A 13,873-nucleotide genomic window follows, 5' to 3' on the forward strand; every position below is an offset into this window, starting at 1 on the left:
TTGCAGGCCATACAGTCTCTGCTGAAACTATACAGCTCTACTGTTGAAATCGGAAAGCAACCCGACCACAAATAAATGACAGTGCGCCTGGGTTCCAGCAACGTTTCGTTTACAACAGGAGGGGTGGGAGGAATTTGTAGTTTGCCGAGCCCTGCCAGAGAACACAAGCCCATTTCACATCTGTTAGGGATGAAGGTGATGCTGTTTCCTCCTAGTTACTCAGATAGAAATCTTGGGATTATCTTAAGTGACATTTTCTTCTTTATTTTTCATATGTAATCATTTATCATAATTCATAATTCTGAATTCATTTGAATAATTATTCATAATTTGAATCCATAAATACGAAATTGTTTACATAATTCATATGTAAACATTTATTAAGTATTATTGATTTTAGCTTCTTAATCTCTTTTTTTGTCATCTTCTCCAAGGCCTTTTGGATCAACCTATCTAAAGCATGCTCAACCGTTTTATTCCCATCTCATCACACTGTGTACTTCTGGAAGGGCTCAGGTTACAGCCTGAAATTGCCTCATTTATTTGTTTACTTATTTATTATTTATCTCCCATACTGAAATGGAAACTCCCGGAAACAGGGACTTTGTCTCTCTCCTAGCCTGTTGTAGAATGGTGCCTGGAATGAGGCAGGTGCTCAGGAAATACTTATTAGAAGAGAAAGGATCTGAACCAGTCCCCCTGCCTTTAATTTCCTACATTATTCATTTCATCTTTCACATGAAATCTAGAGTTATTGAGTCAGTCGAGGCCCTACGGGAAAAAGATGACATGCTTAAAAATAGGATAAAAAAGAAGGGCTAAACAGAGAGACTGTTGATAAAAATGTGTGCCCATGAGGGAAATGAAGAGGCGTTGTGGGGCTGTTAATTGTCCACAAGTCTGAAGTGACAAGTCAGGGAATTGTTACAAAAGCCTGAAAAGAGTGTCCTATAGAGACACCTACTGTCTTAGTCAGCTTCAGCTGCCAGAACAAAATACTATAGACTGGGTGATTTAAAAAAGAGAAACTTATTTTCTCACAGTTCCAGAGGCTGGGAAGTCTTGAGATAAACATGTCAGCCAATTTTGTTTCTGGTAAAATCTCTCTTCCTGGCTTGCAGATGGCTTCCTTCTTACTGTGTTCTGACATGGAGAGGCAAGACAGAGATGGAGAGTGAGCGCTCACGAGAGAACAGGTTCTCTGACATCTCTTCTTATAAGAACACGAATCCCATCGATCAGGACTCTACCCTTATGACATCAGTTAACCTCAATTACTTCCTTACTCCAGATACAGTAGGAGCTTCAACATACAAATTTGGGGAGTGGGGACGCAATTCAATCTCTAGCACTCTCCATGGCAGGAACTGTGTCCTTTGGTCATGAGAGGCAACTAGCCAGAGACAACTCCCAGAATGGGAGCAGAAGAATACATGCCCTCCCCACCCTCACTCTCATCCTTTTGTCAAATCTCCTGTGAGGATCATGCAAGAACCAAACTGCAGCCTAGAAGGCAAAGGAGGCACAAGGTGTAACCCATTGGGAACAGCCTCTTGGATCTGCAGTGGTAAATAGAACATCTTGTACCATCAGTCCTTTGACCCCTTAGCATCCTTTTCTATTTGTGGGAAAAGCTTTTGTCTCCATCACAGGGAACACAAGAAATCTCATCTGCTACTGAATCATCATGGGGTGATGTCAATTCAGTCTACTTGTGTCCAGAACTAAACCACTAGTAACTTCTGAGTTTCTTCATATAAGGCAGCAGGGGAGAAAAGGCAAAAGAAATAAAAAGGAACACAAACAGGAGTTGATACGGTCCTTACATCTGGACCTGGACGCAGCATAGATGGGTAACCAGAGCTTCCTCCTTCTGCCACGTGTTGTATTATCAGTTCTCCTTTCTCTCTGCCAGTACTGTGGCTAGACAGAAGTTCTCTCTTGGTAAGATTATCCAAACTGCATTCTTCTAAGATCCTCGGATGGTTAAGCAAATCAATCCTAGACTTATTTTGAGGGTCTGTTTCCCGGAGTAATTTTTGGTTCTATTAATATATGTAGCAGGAAACATATGATAACTCAAATGAGAGAATTCAAGGAGAACTTAATAAAGGGGTCTACGCACAAAGGTATGGTGAGGTATGGGCAAGACCCAAGCTTTGGTTTTGGCTTTCCCTAAGCCACTAGCAGGAGGAGGATTTCTTTAGGTCTAGGCTCAAGAGGGAGGGACTCTTTCCCGTAATCAAGAATGAGAGGGTCTTGTGGAGAACACATTCTCAGAGGAACCCTTGTTTTGGGTGGAGAGGCAGAGCCATCGTGAAGTTAACCCGAAGAGGGAAGATGGGGCAAGTACACTTACTGTGCTCTCCTCTCTGATACTGTTGGGAGTCCTCACAGATCAAACCACATAGAAGTGAGAAATCAGGAAAACCTGTTGATGTGGTCCAAACATCGGGCTTCTTGGGGCAGAGAAATAGGTAGAGGAAAGTGAGAAGGGACCCTGAAGGGCAAATAAAAGATCTCTGGCATCATTATATTCTTGAAACACAAGCCAAGTGATTCTTAAAATCTCACCTTCAATGGCTTCTGATTGTCTACACCACAAAATCCAAAGTCTTACCGTGATACCTAAATCCTCCCCCAGTCTCTCCTTGTCATAGTTTCCCCACCTTGGCTTTCCTGTCTTTCCCAATCCATACTACTCTTTGTACTATGTACATTGCATTTGCTCTCTCTTTTTTTTTAATTTATTTTATTTTTTTTAAAGAATTTTATTTATTTACTTGATAGACAGAGAGAGATCACAAGTAGGCAGAGAGGCAGGCAGAGAGAGAGGGGGAAGCAGGCTCCCCGCTGAGCAGAGAGCCCGATGCGGGGCTCTATCCCAGGACCCTGAGATCATGACCTGAGCCGAAGGCAGCGGCTTTAACCCACTGAGCCACCCAGGCGCCCCGCATTTGCTCTCCTTTGTACTCACACCTGAATGTGCTTCTCCATCTGCTCGTAAAACTTGACTTAAAATTCTGTCTTTCTGGGAAGCTGTCAAGTACACATTCATCTGTAGTTCCTTCTCTTCTCCCCCTGTACGTATTCCAGGTGTATTATCCTTTTCGTGAGTGTAACTTACTGTATTTATGAATTACATTCCTTACTCCAAATACAGTCAGGGCATCCACACCCAAACTGCTTCGACTGTGTCATTTTCTTCTCATAGGAATCCAGCAATATGACTATTTGTATTCCTCTTGATAAAAAAAGAATCCGAGTGCCAGAGAGATCTATCCATAAACATCTTATCCACCGATGAAATTAGCATAACTAATGGTTGAACATTTGGACGTGGTGAGCCTCCTGATGTGATGCCATGTGAGGTACAGATCATCTCCCATGGATTTTTGCCAAAATGTGTAGATGGAGACGTAACAGCTATAACAGCAGCCAAATAAAATGTGTAATCTTTGATGGGATCCTTGTTTGCCCAAAGTCATGAAGCATGTAGCAGCTGAGTCACAAGTCAAGCTTATCTTTGTCCGAGATTGTAGAGATGTAGTCCATGTCCCAGGCATACCCCATAATCTCTTGGCACTTTCTGTTCTCATCTCTACCAGCTCTTCTGTGTCAAAGGCTTCTGCCTTCCAGCATCTGAGACTCTCCGCCTCAACTGAAGCCAGTTTTTTTGTTTTGTTTTGTTTTGTTTTGGCCCATGCTTGGGGCAGTCCAGAAAGGATTTGAGAGTTAATGGCCTTGGGAGTAGCCCTTAGCAAATAAAAGAGAGAGTTTGAAGAATAAATGCTTCAGCTTCCTCTTTAGGGTAAAATAAACCTCTGAAAACAGGTCTCCAACCATTCATTTCCCAGAGGTGGCCACTGGAGTTTATGCCCCAGTTACAGAAATCATCTCCTCTTTAATGCGGGCTATGCGGACTACTTCCCTCCTCATCACATTTCCCTACTGCACTGGCAGAGCTTCCTGGAATCACTTTCCAAATTACACCACTAACACTCAACATTCTTTTTCCTGGGATCCATTTCTGGAGGAACCCAGCTTAAAACAGGTGTCGAAACTTGCTCTCCATTAGACGATGGGGTCATCTTGCTTCATTCTGTCTTGTGATACTGTTGGTGAGAGGATCCAGGGAAAATTCATAGAATGGGATTGGGTTTTTGCAGCCATGCAAACCTAGAGCTTCCCCCTGGGCTTTTCCACTTGCTCATTGCTTGGCGTTAGGCAAGTAAACCCTTTGAGTCTTAGAATTCTGATTGATGAAATGGGTTATTAATAGAGTTCCTCTACTGACACACTTTCAACTTATGAACTGTCATAGGTATAATAACTCTTGCTCCTCTTGGCTGTTGTTTCTGATACCTATGCACGTTCATAAAACTAGGTAAAACTAGGTAAGAACAGAAGTAACTCACCACAAGACATCAGGGATGGCTTGAATAACGTGATTTTGTACTTCTGCCTCTAGAACGCGATGCACTGGTGAGTCAACGAGTCTCGGAGCCTCTGGGCCGTAGAGATAGTGTGAGGATGACAAATCATGGTGTGAAGAACACAGCCTCCTGCCTGACCAAGGAGGTGCCCAGGAAATAAGAGCCTTTGTGGTTACAAGTCTGTGTCCAGATTTTAAGTTCTTAGGTGACAGGAACAGTGTTTTCTTCATCCCCGATCTTTCCTTGTAGTAGTTCTGCGCAAGTGAATAAGGCAAATTTTATACTCTGCAACTTTCTTTTCATAATGTGTTTGCATTATTCGTAATATATCAGACGAATCAAGTAACCAGCAGCAAATTGTACTGGGAGCCCACTTGCCAAATGTAATCGTATTCATTTTTCATAATGAATTGTAGCAATTTTCCTCTTTCATTTCTCTCATTATCACATCATTGGGATTGTTTTAATTTATCCAGTTCTTTCCATACTGTCATTCATGGGAGTTTTCCTTTCCTGACTCTAGCCTTTAGAGCTCATCTTTTTTTTTTTTTTTTTTTAAAGATTACATTTATTTATTGTGAGGGGTAGAGAGAGAGCGAGCATGAGTAGCAGGGAGGGTTGGAGGGAGAGGGAGAAGCAGGCTCCCCTTTGAGCAGGGAGCCCAACTCAGGGGCTCAATCTCAGGACCCTGGGATCATGACCTGAGCCAAAAGCAGATGCTTAACTGATTGTACCACCCAGGAGCCCCTGGATCTCAACTTTAAACAATCAACTTGGTCTTTGTCTCCTTAACCCACTGAGATGATGTCGAGTTTGAAATATCTTGTTTTGTTTTTTGCTTTTCATATTACTGATTTCAACTCCAGTAAGCATAGTAGGTATAACAACTAATAACATGGTACATACTAATAACATGTTAAAACTATACTTTAATAATATTACCTAATGGCTGTCAACTATTTAGCATTTTTTCCTTTTCTTCAACAAATTTTGATTGTCAAGTCTCTTTTCTTATTCTTAAACTGGCTCATTTTGTTATTTTGCTCCTTTCATCAGGTTAATTAACTATATAAATACAATGCTCTCTTACATTGTGACTTTATGTCTAGACCGGCGTTGCCTAATAGAAATTTCTATGATAATGGAAGTGTTCTATATCTGAGCTTCCAATACGGTAGCCACCAGTCATATATGGCTAATGACCACTTGAAATGGGGCTAATGTGTCAATGGAATTGAAATTCCAATTTGATTTACTTTTAATTTAGATAGTCACCTATGACTACTACATTGGATAACATAGGTCTAGATTTTGAAACAATTCACATGACAGAAATATTTTTCACAATTGTCTCTTTTAGTTTTTCTTCAGAAACTTATATAATCTGGCCTAGACAGTTGTGAACAAAAAATTGGTATCCACAAAAAATGTATTCCAAAATTATTGATTTTAAAATACTATAAAATACTTGAAAAGTTAAGGAAAGAAATGTGGTTGATGAGATTATCCTTGTTTTCCTGATTAACATACTAATAATTGGCTTGACCACTCAGTAATCTGCTACTGTGCATAAAGTAGGGGAAGAATACGATACCACTCACAAGAATAATTTTTAGATGAGGAGAATTTTACCCAGAAGCCACTGAGTTATTCAACTTGCCCCTACACAGATGTAATTGTAAAATAGGTTAAATCTTTGAATTATTTCTTGCCTCTTTTTCCTTCCTCCTCTTTGGAGTCTCCTGTCCGGTAAGGTGTCCAATGCCATCATTTCTCTCCAGCTGATCGTATTGCTCTGTCCCGCTGCACCCTCTTCCACTGAGGAACATTACTGCGTGCACCCCTCTAGTCAACTCATTTGTATTACAATGTTAATAATTGGGAACATTGTCTCCCCACAGAGAGCTTACACTGTGGAGGGATATGGAACTGCAGTTCAGATGGCAGTGAAGTGGCTCCACGTTTTCATCCTAGTTCAGTGACCTTCAGTTTTATAGCTCATTGACCTTGTTTTGAGCAAGTCACTTTTGCCTCTGTAGGTCCTTGATTCCTCAGCTATAATATGGGAATAAAAATAGTCCCTACTCCATGGGGTTAATGTGAATATTAAATAAAATACCATATGTAAAGTGCTTAGCCTAGCACCATAATGACTGAATAAATGTTACTGTTACAAGTTAACTTATTTTTTAGGAAAAAGTTACTTACTCTCAGATGACTCTCTAATTTCATCTAATGATGAAATTGCAGCAGTAAGTAGACAGCTTGGGGAGAGATTTCAAATACTTAATACATATATTTGTTGAATGAATGAACTGATGAAGAATTCATAGCTTCATGTAACCAATAAGTGACCTGTTCTCAACATGTTCCAGGTGACCTGCTGAATCAATAGAAACAGTGTTTAAATGCCATTTTGACTAAATTTGGCTTTGTAGGCTCAGAGAGATTTGCTATTCAAAATGAGCATAAATTGTCGAAGACAAGTATCATTTGGCAGGGCGGGATTTTCTACTTTCATTATACCTTGTTTGAATTTTTTATAAGCATGGATTGTTTTTAGGAAAAGAAAAAGAAATTATATATAGTTATCTTAATAAAATATTTATTATAATAAAATTATAATAAAATAATAAAATCAAGTAACTTGAATTAGTATCACAATATTTATGTGGAACTTCATGATATAATTCCTGATTGAAGAAAAATTTGTGGTATTTAGCAGTTTTGCCTAAAAAGTCTGATAGGTTTTTTAGCATTTATATTTTCTTCATAGTCAGCAATGTAAAAAAAAGTCAGAGTCATTTGAAACTGATATTACAGGATCTCCACAAACACACAGAGATACACACACACACACACACACACACACACACACACTTATATAGAAGACCTGCTACAGGATATCCTTATTAGAACGAGGTAACATACTTACTGAATTTTCTGGTGATCCAAAGCTTTGATGTCACTGTGTATTCCTAATATAGCTATATTTTTCTCAGCGAGAGAAAGAGAAAGAAGAAAGAAAAAAATAAATTAAAAAGGCTGTCTTTCCTCAAAGCCAGTAGCTATTGCATATTTTCCCCAGTCCTTGTGGAGGATAGTGGTAAAGAATTTCATAATTTCCTTTAAGAACTGACATTTGTATTTAGAAATGTTTTGCAATTAGTGGGATATGATATATAAATAGATGAATCAGTTTAATAAACATGCTATGGCTCTTACTTTTCCAGCTACAGCTCCTCGATAAAACCTAACAACAACAACAAAAAAGGGAAAAATGATTTTTTTTATTATATGCTTAAATCAAAGGAATCATTCATTACTGGTTTGGATACATTTGCAAAACCTACGTGATGTCCCCCTGGTGAAGTCCTGTGAAACATGACCTCCGCGTATTGCTAAAGTTGTACGGAACTTCTAAATAAAACATTACTATCTCTAATTCACTTGCCAAAATAATGAATCATAGTAGGTTGCTGTCGGTAAGCTAGCAGCCAGTGACGTATGTTCCTTTTGCTTTTCTTTAACATTAGAGCAGCTGGCTGGAGTTTTTATCACCAAAACCAAACTGCTGGGAGCATTCTGATCCCTGGGACTGTTCCTGCCTCACCCTGCTGATCTTAAAAAGACTGTGATGGGACCTTATCAGTGATTCCGCTAAACTGGTCCAAATCATGAATATCACATATATACTTCCCCGTTTCTCTTCTTCCTTCAACCTTTACTATAACCCCACTTCCTTTCTCTGACATGTCACTGTGGAGTTGGCAGGGGGATTAATTGGAAAGTTGACAAATATAATACAATAAATAAGGAATATTCAAACTTTGAAACAAATGACCTCTGCTGGCTGAGCAGTTTTTTATTTATACAATGATGATGTTAATACTTATACAGAATTTGTGAGCACTGAAATGAAATACTTAAAGCATTTAAAAATACTATTGAAGGGGCACCTGGGTGGCTTAGTCATTAAGCATCTGCCTTCAGCTCAGGTCATGATCTGGGAGTCCTGGGATCAAGATCCCTCATGGACTCCCTGCTCAGCAGGAAGCCTGCTTCTCCCTCTCCCTACTTGTGTTCCCTCTCTCATTGTGTCTCTCTCTGTCAAATCATTCAATCAATCAATCTTAAAAAAATAAAAATAAATAAAAATACCATTGAAAATTGTAAACTAGTACATATTCACTGTAGAATTCGTTTAATTACAAAAAAGTAGAAAAAATAAAATAAAAATGATGCATTATTCAAATACCTAGAGATGGCCACATTTTTCTTTTTTTTAAATGAAAAATACTTAGAGAATTTTGTATCCTCATTTTTTCATTTTATCTTATAGTAGGTCACTTATCTTAAGTTACTAAATAACAAAGTTCATTTTTATTTTTTATTTTATTTTTTAAAAGATTTTATTTATTTATTTGTCAGAGAGAGAAACAGAGTGCGCACAAGCAGGGGGAGCAGCAGGCAGAGGGAGAAGCAGACCTCCCGCTGAGCAGGAAGCCCAGTGAGGGGCTCGATCCCAGGACCACCTGAGCCAAAGGCAGATGCCCAACTGACTGAACCACCCAGGCGTCCCAAAGTTCATTTTTAAACTTCCAGGTTCATGTGGCATTGCTATTCCTCAACCTTCAATTCTGACACTATATAAGACTAATGTGTTACAAAGGAAACTCGAAGAAGCGATTTCCTTGTGTGACAGTGTGATTCCTGCATGGATTGCCTCCGTGCCATTCCTCCAAACCATCTAGTTTGTTGAGTTGGGAAGGGCTTTCCCTTTTCAAGTCAGTATCAGATTGAAAAGTACAGCACTTACCATCAAATAATAGTGGATACGGGCAAACACTGGAAAAAAAAATACATTCACAGTTTAGGTGGAGAAACATCTTCAAACTTCATTTTACGTCCCATAAGCATTTAACCAAGCAGAGCGGGCAGCGTGGGTTTTGTCAACAGCAGCTCTTAAAGAAGCTGGGGCTATTTTTGTAGAAACTTTGCAACAGATGAAAGAAGTTCTTTTGGTCTGTGAGCTATTATTAGCAAGACCAGGAAATTAGAAAATTAGCAGAGTGGTCATGTATAAGCTATGGGGATTTAGGGTTAGAATAAGACATTTGGGGGATTCTTAAGCCAATTGGGGTAGAAAGATAGAGTAGTTCTATACAATTTACATGAATTTCAAGAAATTTCTTTTACCTACTACTATGATAAAAGAAGCAAAGTTGATGGTCTTTGGAAGAGAAACTGTTTTGGTTGTGCCTGCTGATACAAACAGAAATGTCCCTAAAGAGACACTTGGTCCTGTGGAGTCCCAATGCTATACAGTTGTCTGGGATCCCCCTTTTCACCGGCAATAGAGCATTTCTTGCAGGCTATATTTAAACTTGGCACCTGTTGGGGGTACCCCTGGTGTGGCCTCAGAATCAGTGGTGCAGCTATTAATTTCTACGACTTGCTTTAGTTACTAGGAGCTGCTGCCAGACGGGAGGCAGAGCACCATATGGACAACAGAAGTATCAGAACACAGGGAATTACTCAAATATTTCAGAGAGATCTGGAATAACAGGTTGTGGCACGATTTATTTCTTCAATTTGGGCCTTCAAATGAAACATTGATCATTTATTTATTCAGTTTCTCACCTGAGTTCCCACTATATGACAGAGTCTTTCCATTTTCTGGAAATTGTGGTGAAGAAGATAAATGAGGTTCTTGCTTTCCCAGTTTAGGAGTATACTACACTATATAATCAAACTTCTGTATTTTTCATTGTTATTTTAAATCTAGAAGTTGTAAGTGGAAAAGTGTAAACCTTGAGTGTTCATATAGCATATTTAGCAGAGGAGAAAGACGGTAAGTATATTAGGAAGCAAATAAGAAAACGTTGGACCATGATAAGCGCAATCTAGAAAAATTAAAACGGGACTATAAATAATAGGAAGTCACTAGGTGGCTATTTTACACTGGTCGCGGGGAGGGGCAGGTCAGGGAAAGCCTAAGGAGGTGGCATTTAAACCGAGATCCTAATGACTAGAAGGAAGGAGCCAAGTATAGATGGAGGAGGAGTGTGGGGGTTAATATAGGCAGAAGCAGCAATTAATGACAAGGTCCTAAGCTCTAGTGGCAGGCAGGGTGTCAGATTGCCAAGGGTTTTTTTGTAGCTCAAGGTAAGGAGTTTGGGTCTATTCTAAACAGCATTAAATGTCTTTAAATAGGGGTGTACTATGACAGGCCTAATTGGATTCCAGTGGCACAATTTACTCAATGTGTGATTGGGGTCAGTCTTATTCATGTGCTCAACACTTCCTGAGTGCTTGTCAGGCCTGGTGTTTGATTCTGGGGTTACCCAGATCCCTCAGACATAGTCTTGACCTTGGATGAGTTCCCAGTCTTGTGGGTAGCTTCATCTTTTTGAACTTTTTTCCTACTCTGGAACAGAGGAATAATAATCTTCAGATTGTTTAGGGGATTAAGCATGATGTTTGACAAGGATATTAATAAAGGGTCTGAAACATTATAGCTGCTCTAGAGGTGGTGGTTATTCTTCTTATTGTTATTGATTTCCATTAGGTTATATAAAAGTTTTTTAAAGGAGATAAAATATAAAAATATAATTATTTAGCTGAATTTCTTACTAAAGAATGGAATCAATCCCATTCTTTAGTGAGAAATATATGTGTTTCTTATAAGAAATATGAATGAAATATATGTAATATATATAATAAATATAAATATATATTTAATATAGAAAATATACATAATATATAATAATTCATATATATTCATATAAGAAATATATATGTGGATCTAGTTATTTTCCAATAATATGTGATGGTTCCTTTCACCAACACCACAGTCTAAATTATTGTAGTATTATAGTAAGTCTTGAAATCAGGTAGTATTGGTTCTCCAAATCTGTCCTCTTTTTTGGCTATTCTAAATTTTTTGCTATTCTTCATAAATTTTATAATCAATTTTTTGTTTTCCATAAAAAATTCCTGCTGGGGCCATCAAAAGAAATGAAATCTTGCCATTTGCGACGACGTGGATGGAACTAGAGGGTATTAGCGAAAATAAGTCAATCAGAGAAAGACAAATATCATATGATCTCCTTGATATGAGGAAGTTGAGAGGCAATGTGGGGGGGTAGGGAAAGAATAAATGAAACAAAACAGGATCGGGAGGGAGACAAACCATAAGAGACTCTTAATTAATCTCACAAAACAAACTGAGGGTTGCTGGGGGGAGGGGGTTTGGGAGAAGGGGGTGGGATTATGGACATTGGGGAGGGTATGTGCTATGGTGAGTGCTGTGAAGTGTGTAAACCTGGCGATTCACAAACCTGTACCCCTGGGGCTAATAATACATTATATGTTTATAAAAAAAAAATTCCTGCTGGGATTTTTATTGAGATTTCACTGAATGCATGGAGTGTAGAAATATGATTTTTTAATCTTAAAAGTACGGAATTCTCCAATTCATGACACAACATATCTCTCCATTTATTTATGTCTTTGACTCTAAAAAAGGAAAGGAGATGGAAGAAATTTGCTCTGAACTATGTCTTTGCCTAACTTAGGTACTGTTGTAATATATTAAAAAGCAGAACTTGTGACCATTTTTTTCATTAAGCATTTTATGTGCTATCTAGTGCTCCTAAATGTAGTTTTGTTTTGTTTTTATTTTTTGTATTCTTCAAACATTTTTGGATAAAAAAGTTCAATTGTAAATTTTTAATGAAATAAGTTAACATCAAATCATTGTATACCATTTTTGACAATTCAAAAAAAAAATGACCACCTCTACCCATTATCTCAGGTAATCCGACTAAATTAACTAATAGTAGTCCTGGGCTTATGAATGATTTACTTTTAAAATAAAGTCATGTTTGTTGAACTTTGTCCATAATAATAGAAATGTCAATTAAAACTTCTGAGGTTAAGTGTTCATCTAACAGATTGGCAAAGATCAGAAAGTTAAGTAATAATGTATTAAACTTCTTTCGGTTATTCTCGTCTTTGTGGGGCGAAGAGTCACTGGGCCAAGGGGTTGTGCCCACCCAGGTCCTTCTCCTGTTCTAGATCACATTCCAAGGACCTAGGATCTTAGGGAGTCCTCAAGATAGCAGGGTACAGTGAAAGGGGTTTGAACATCAGAAAATGGGAAGCACTTGCTGGAGTGATCTATAAGATCTCTGTCAGCTCCATGACTCTAAATCAAGGATTTATGGACCACTTTTTCAGTAGAAAAGTCCCACTGACTTTTAAAATTGTACATTAGTCCTCTGAGTCTCTAAGAAAGTATAGGTTCAAAAATGAATGCCACTCTTTCTTAGTTCAAACACAGCTATCTACAGAAGATGTAGAAATGTTAGGCTCATCTTGGTCCAAACACATCTTTTCTGGAACATCTTGTTGCTTTAAGAAGTTCCAGTGGCATTGTCACCAGGTTGTGAAATGTACCCAGTGATCACTGTCCTGTTGCGGAGGGCTGATAAGGAACACTCACAGGGAACTCAGAATCATCGCACCTCACCTGTTTATAAGATAATGGGCTCTTGGTAAATCATTTAGAATAGTGCCTGGGAATCAATCGATAGTTTTAATAGTTTTTGATGGATTGTTGATTGAGTTGAGTGATAATTGGGAAATTTAAGATATATACTTTATTTAAATAAAAAGATTTTATTTATTTATTTGACAGAGAGAGACACAATGAGAGAGGGAACACAAGCAGGGGGAGTGGGAGAGGGAGAATCAGGCTTCTCGCTGAGCAGAGAGCCTGATGGGAGCCCGATGCAGGGCTCGATCCCAGGACCCCAGGATCATGACCTGAGCCAAAGGTAGACGCTTAACCACTGAGCCACCCAGGCACTCTTAAGATATATATTTTAATGGAATGCAGGTGTCTTTGAGGAGGGCATGCCTAAAAATCTCTGGGGCGAGAGGACCCCATTTACAAGATACTTGGTTTTAGTGAAATGATCTATGAAGAATATTTAAGAGACTACAACTAGATTTTTCTTTTTGACACTTACTACCTGGTTGACTTAATTAATGTAATAAAAAATCAGAGTAATATCAATGTTTATTCTTTTCCATTCTATAAACTGTGATCTGATGAATAGATCCCTGCAGAGACCCTACTTCCCGTCTATTACTTTGCTCAGAACAATGGGAAGGAATAAAATAAACCTGAAGTTGCATAATGTTCACAACATTTATAAAATAAAAAATACATCTAAAAGAAAGTCATATTTAATGATAATAGTTACTTAAACAAAAAACAACAAAATAGGCAATCTCTACTTAAATATGAGCCAGATTGTTTTCACAACAATGAAGACCCAATTAAAACAGCTTGGGACGAGATTAGAAGTGGATCGACTATTGAATGACATTGGGCAACCCCCGCTCCTTCACCATTTTGGAGAATA

General features: G+C 38.4%; 1 protein-coding gene and 1 long non-coding RNA gene across 2 annotated transcripts in view; one reads left to right on the forward strand and one right to left on the reverse strand.

Moving 5' to 3' along the window:
• LOC116576336 overlaps positions 1-8,430 on the forward strand; it is a 41,989-nt gene extending 33,559 nt beyond the window's left edge. The window contains exon 3 of the long non-coding RNA XR_004280111.1: positions 7,975-8,430. This is a non-coding gene — a long non-coding RNA (uncharacterized LOC116576336). The remainder of the gene's footprint in view (positions 1-7,974) is intronic.
• On the reverse strand, positions 389-7,987 carry LOC116576335. The gene is made up of 6 exons (XM_032318466.1): positions 7,790-7,987; positions 7,372-7,423; positions 6,645-6,816; positions 4,419-4,690; positions 2,360-2,460; positions 389-1,143 (listed from the first exon to the last, which is right to left on the reverse strand). The coding sequence occupies exons 3-6, from the start codon at positions 6,666-6,668 to the stop codon at positions 914-916; spliced, it is 627 nt and encodes a 208-aa protein (XP_032174357.1). The 5' UTR covers positions 6,669-6,816; positions 7,372-7,423; positions 7,790-7,987; the 3' UTR covers positions 389-913.
• Positions 8,431-13,873: the final 5,443 nt, after the last annotated feature.

Source organism: Mustela erminea, chromosome 17, assembly GCF_009829155.1.
Source record: "Mustela erminea isolate mMusErm1 chromosome 17, mMusErm1.Pri, whole genome shotgun sequence".
Lineage (NCBI taxonomy): Eukaryota > Metazoa > Chordata > Mammalia > Carnivora > Mustelidae > Mustela > Mustela erminea.

Coding starts and splice junctions, on each gene's coding strand:
- LOC116576335 (XM_032318466.1), bottom strand. CDS start 6,668: ATGAAATTAGAGAGTCATCTGAGA. Junction 2,461..4,418: donor GCCATCCCTGATGTCTTGTG/GTGAGTTACTTC, acceptor TCTCTGCCCCAA/GAAGCCCGATGTTTGGACCA. Junction 1,144..2,359: donor GTATCAGAGAGGAGAGCACA/GTAAGTGTACTT, acceptor TCTCCATGTCAG/AACACAGTAAGAAGGAAGCC.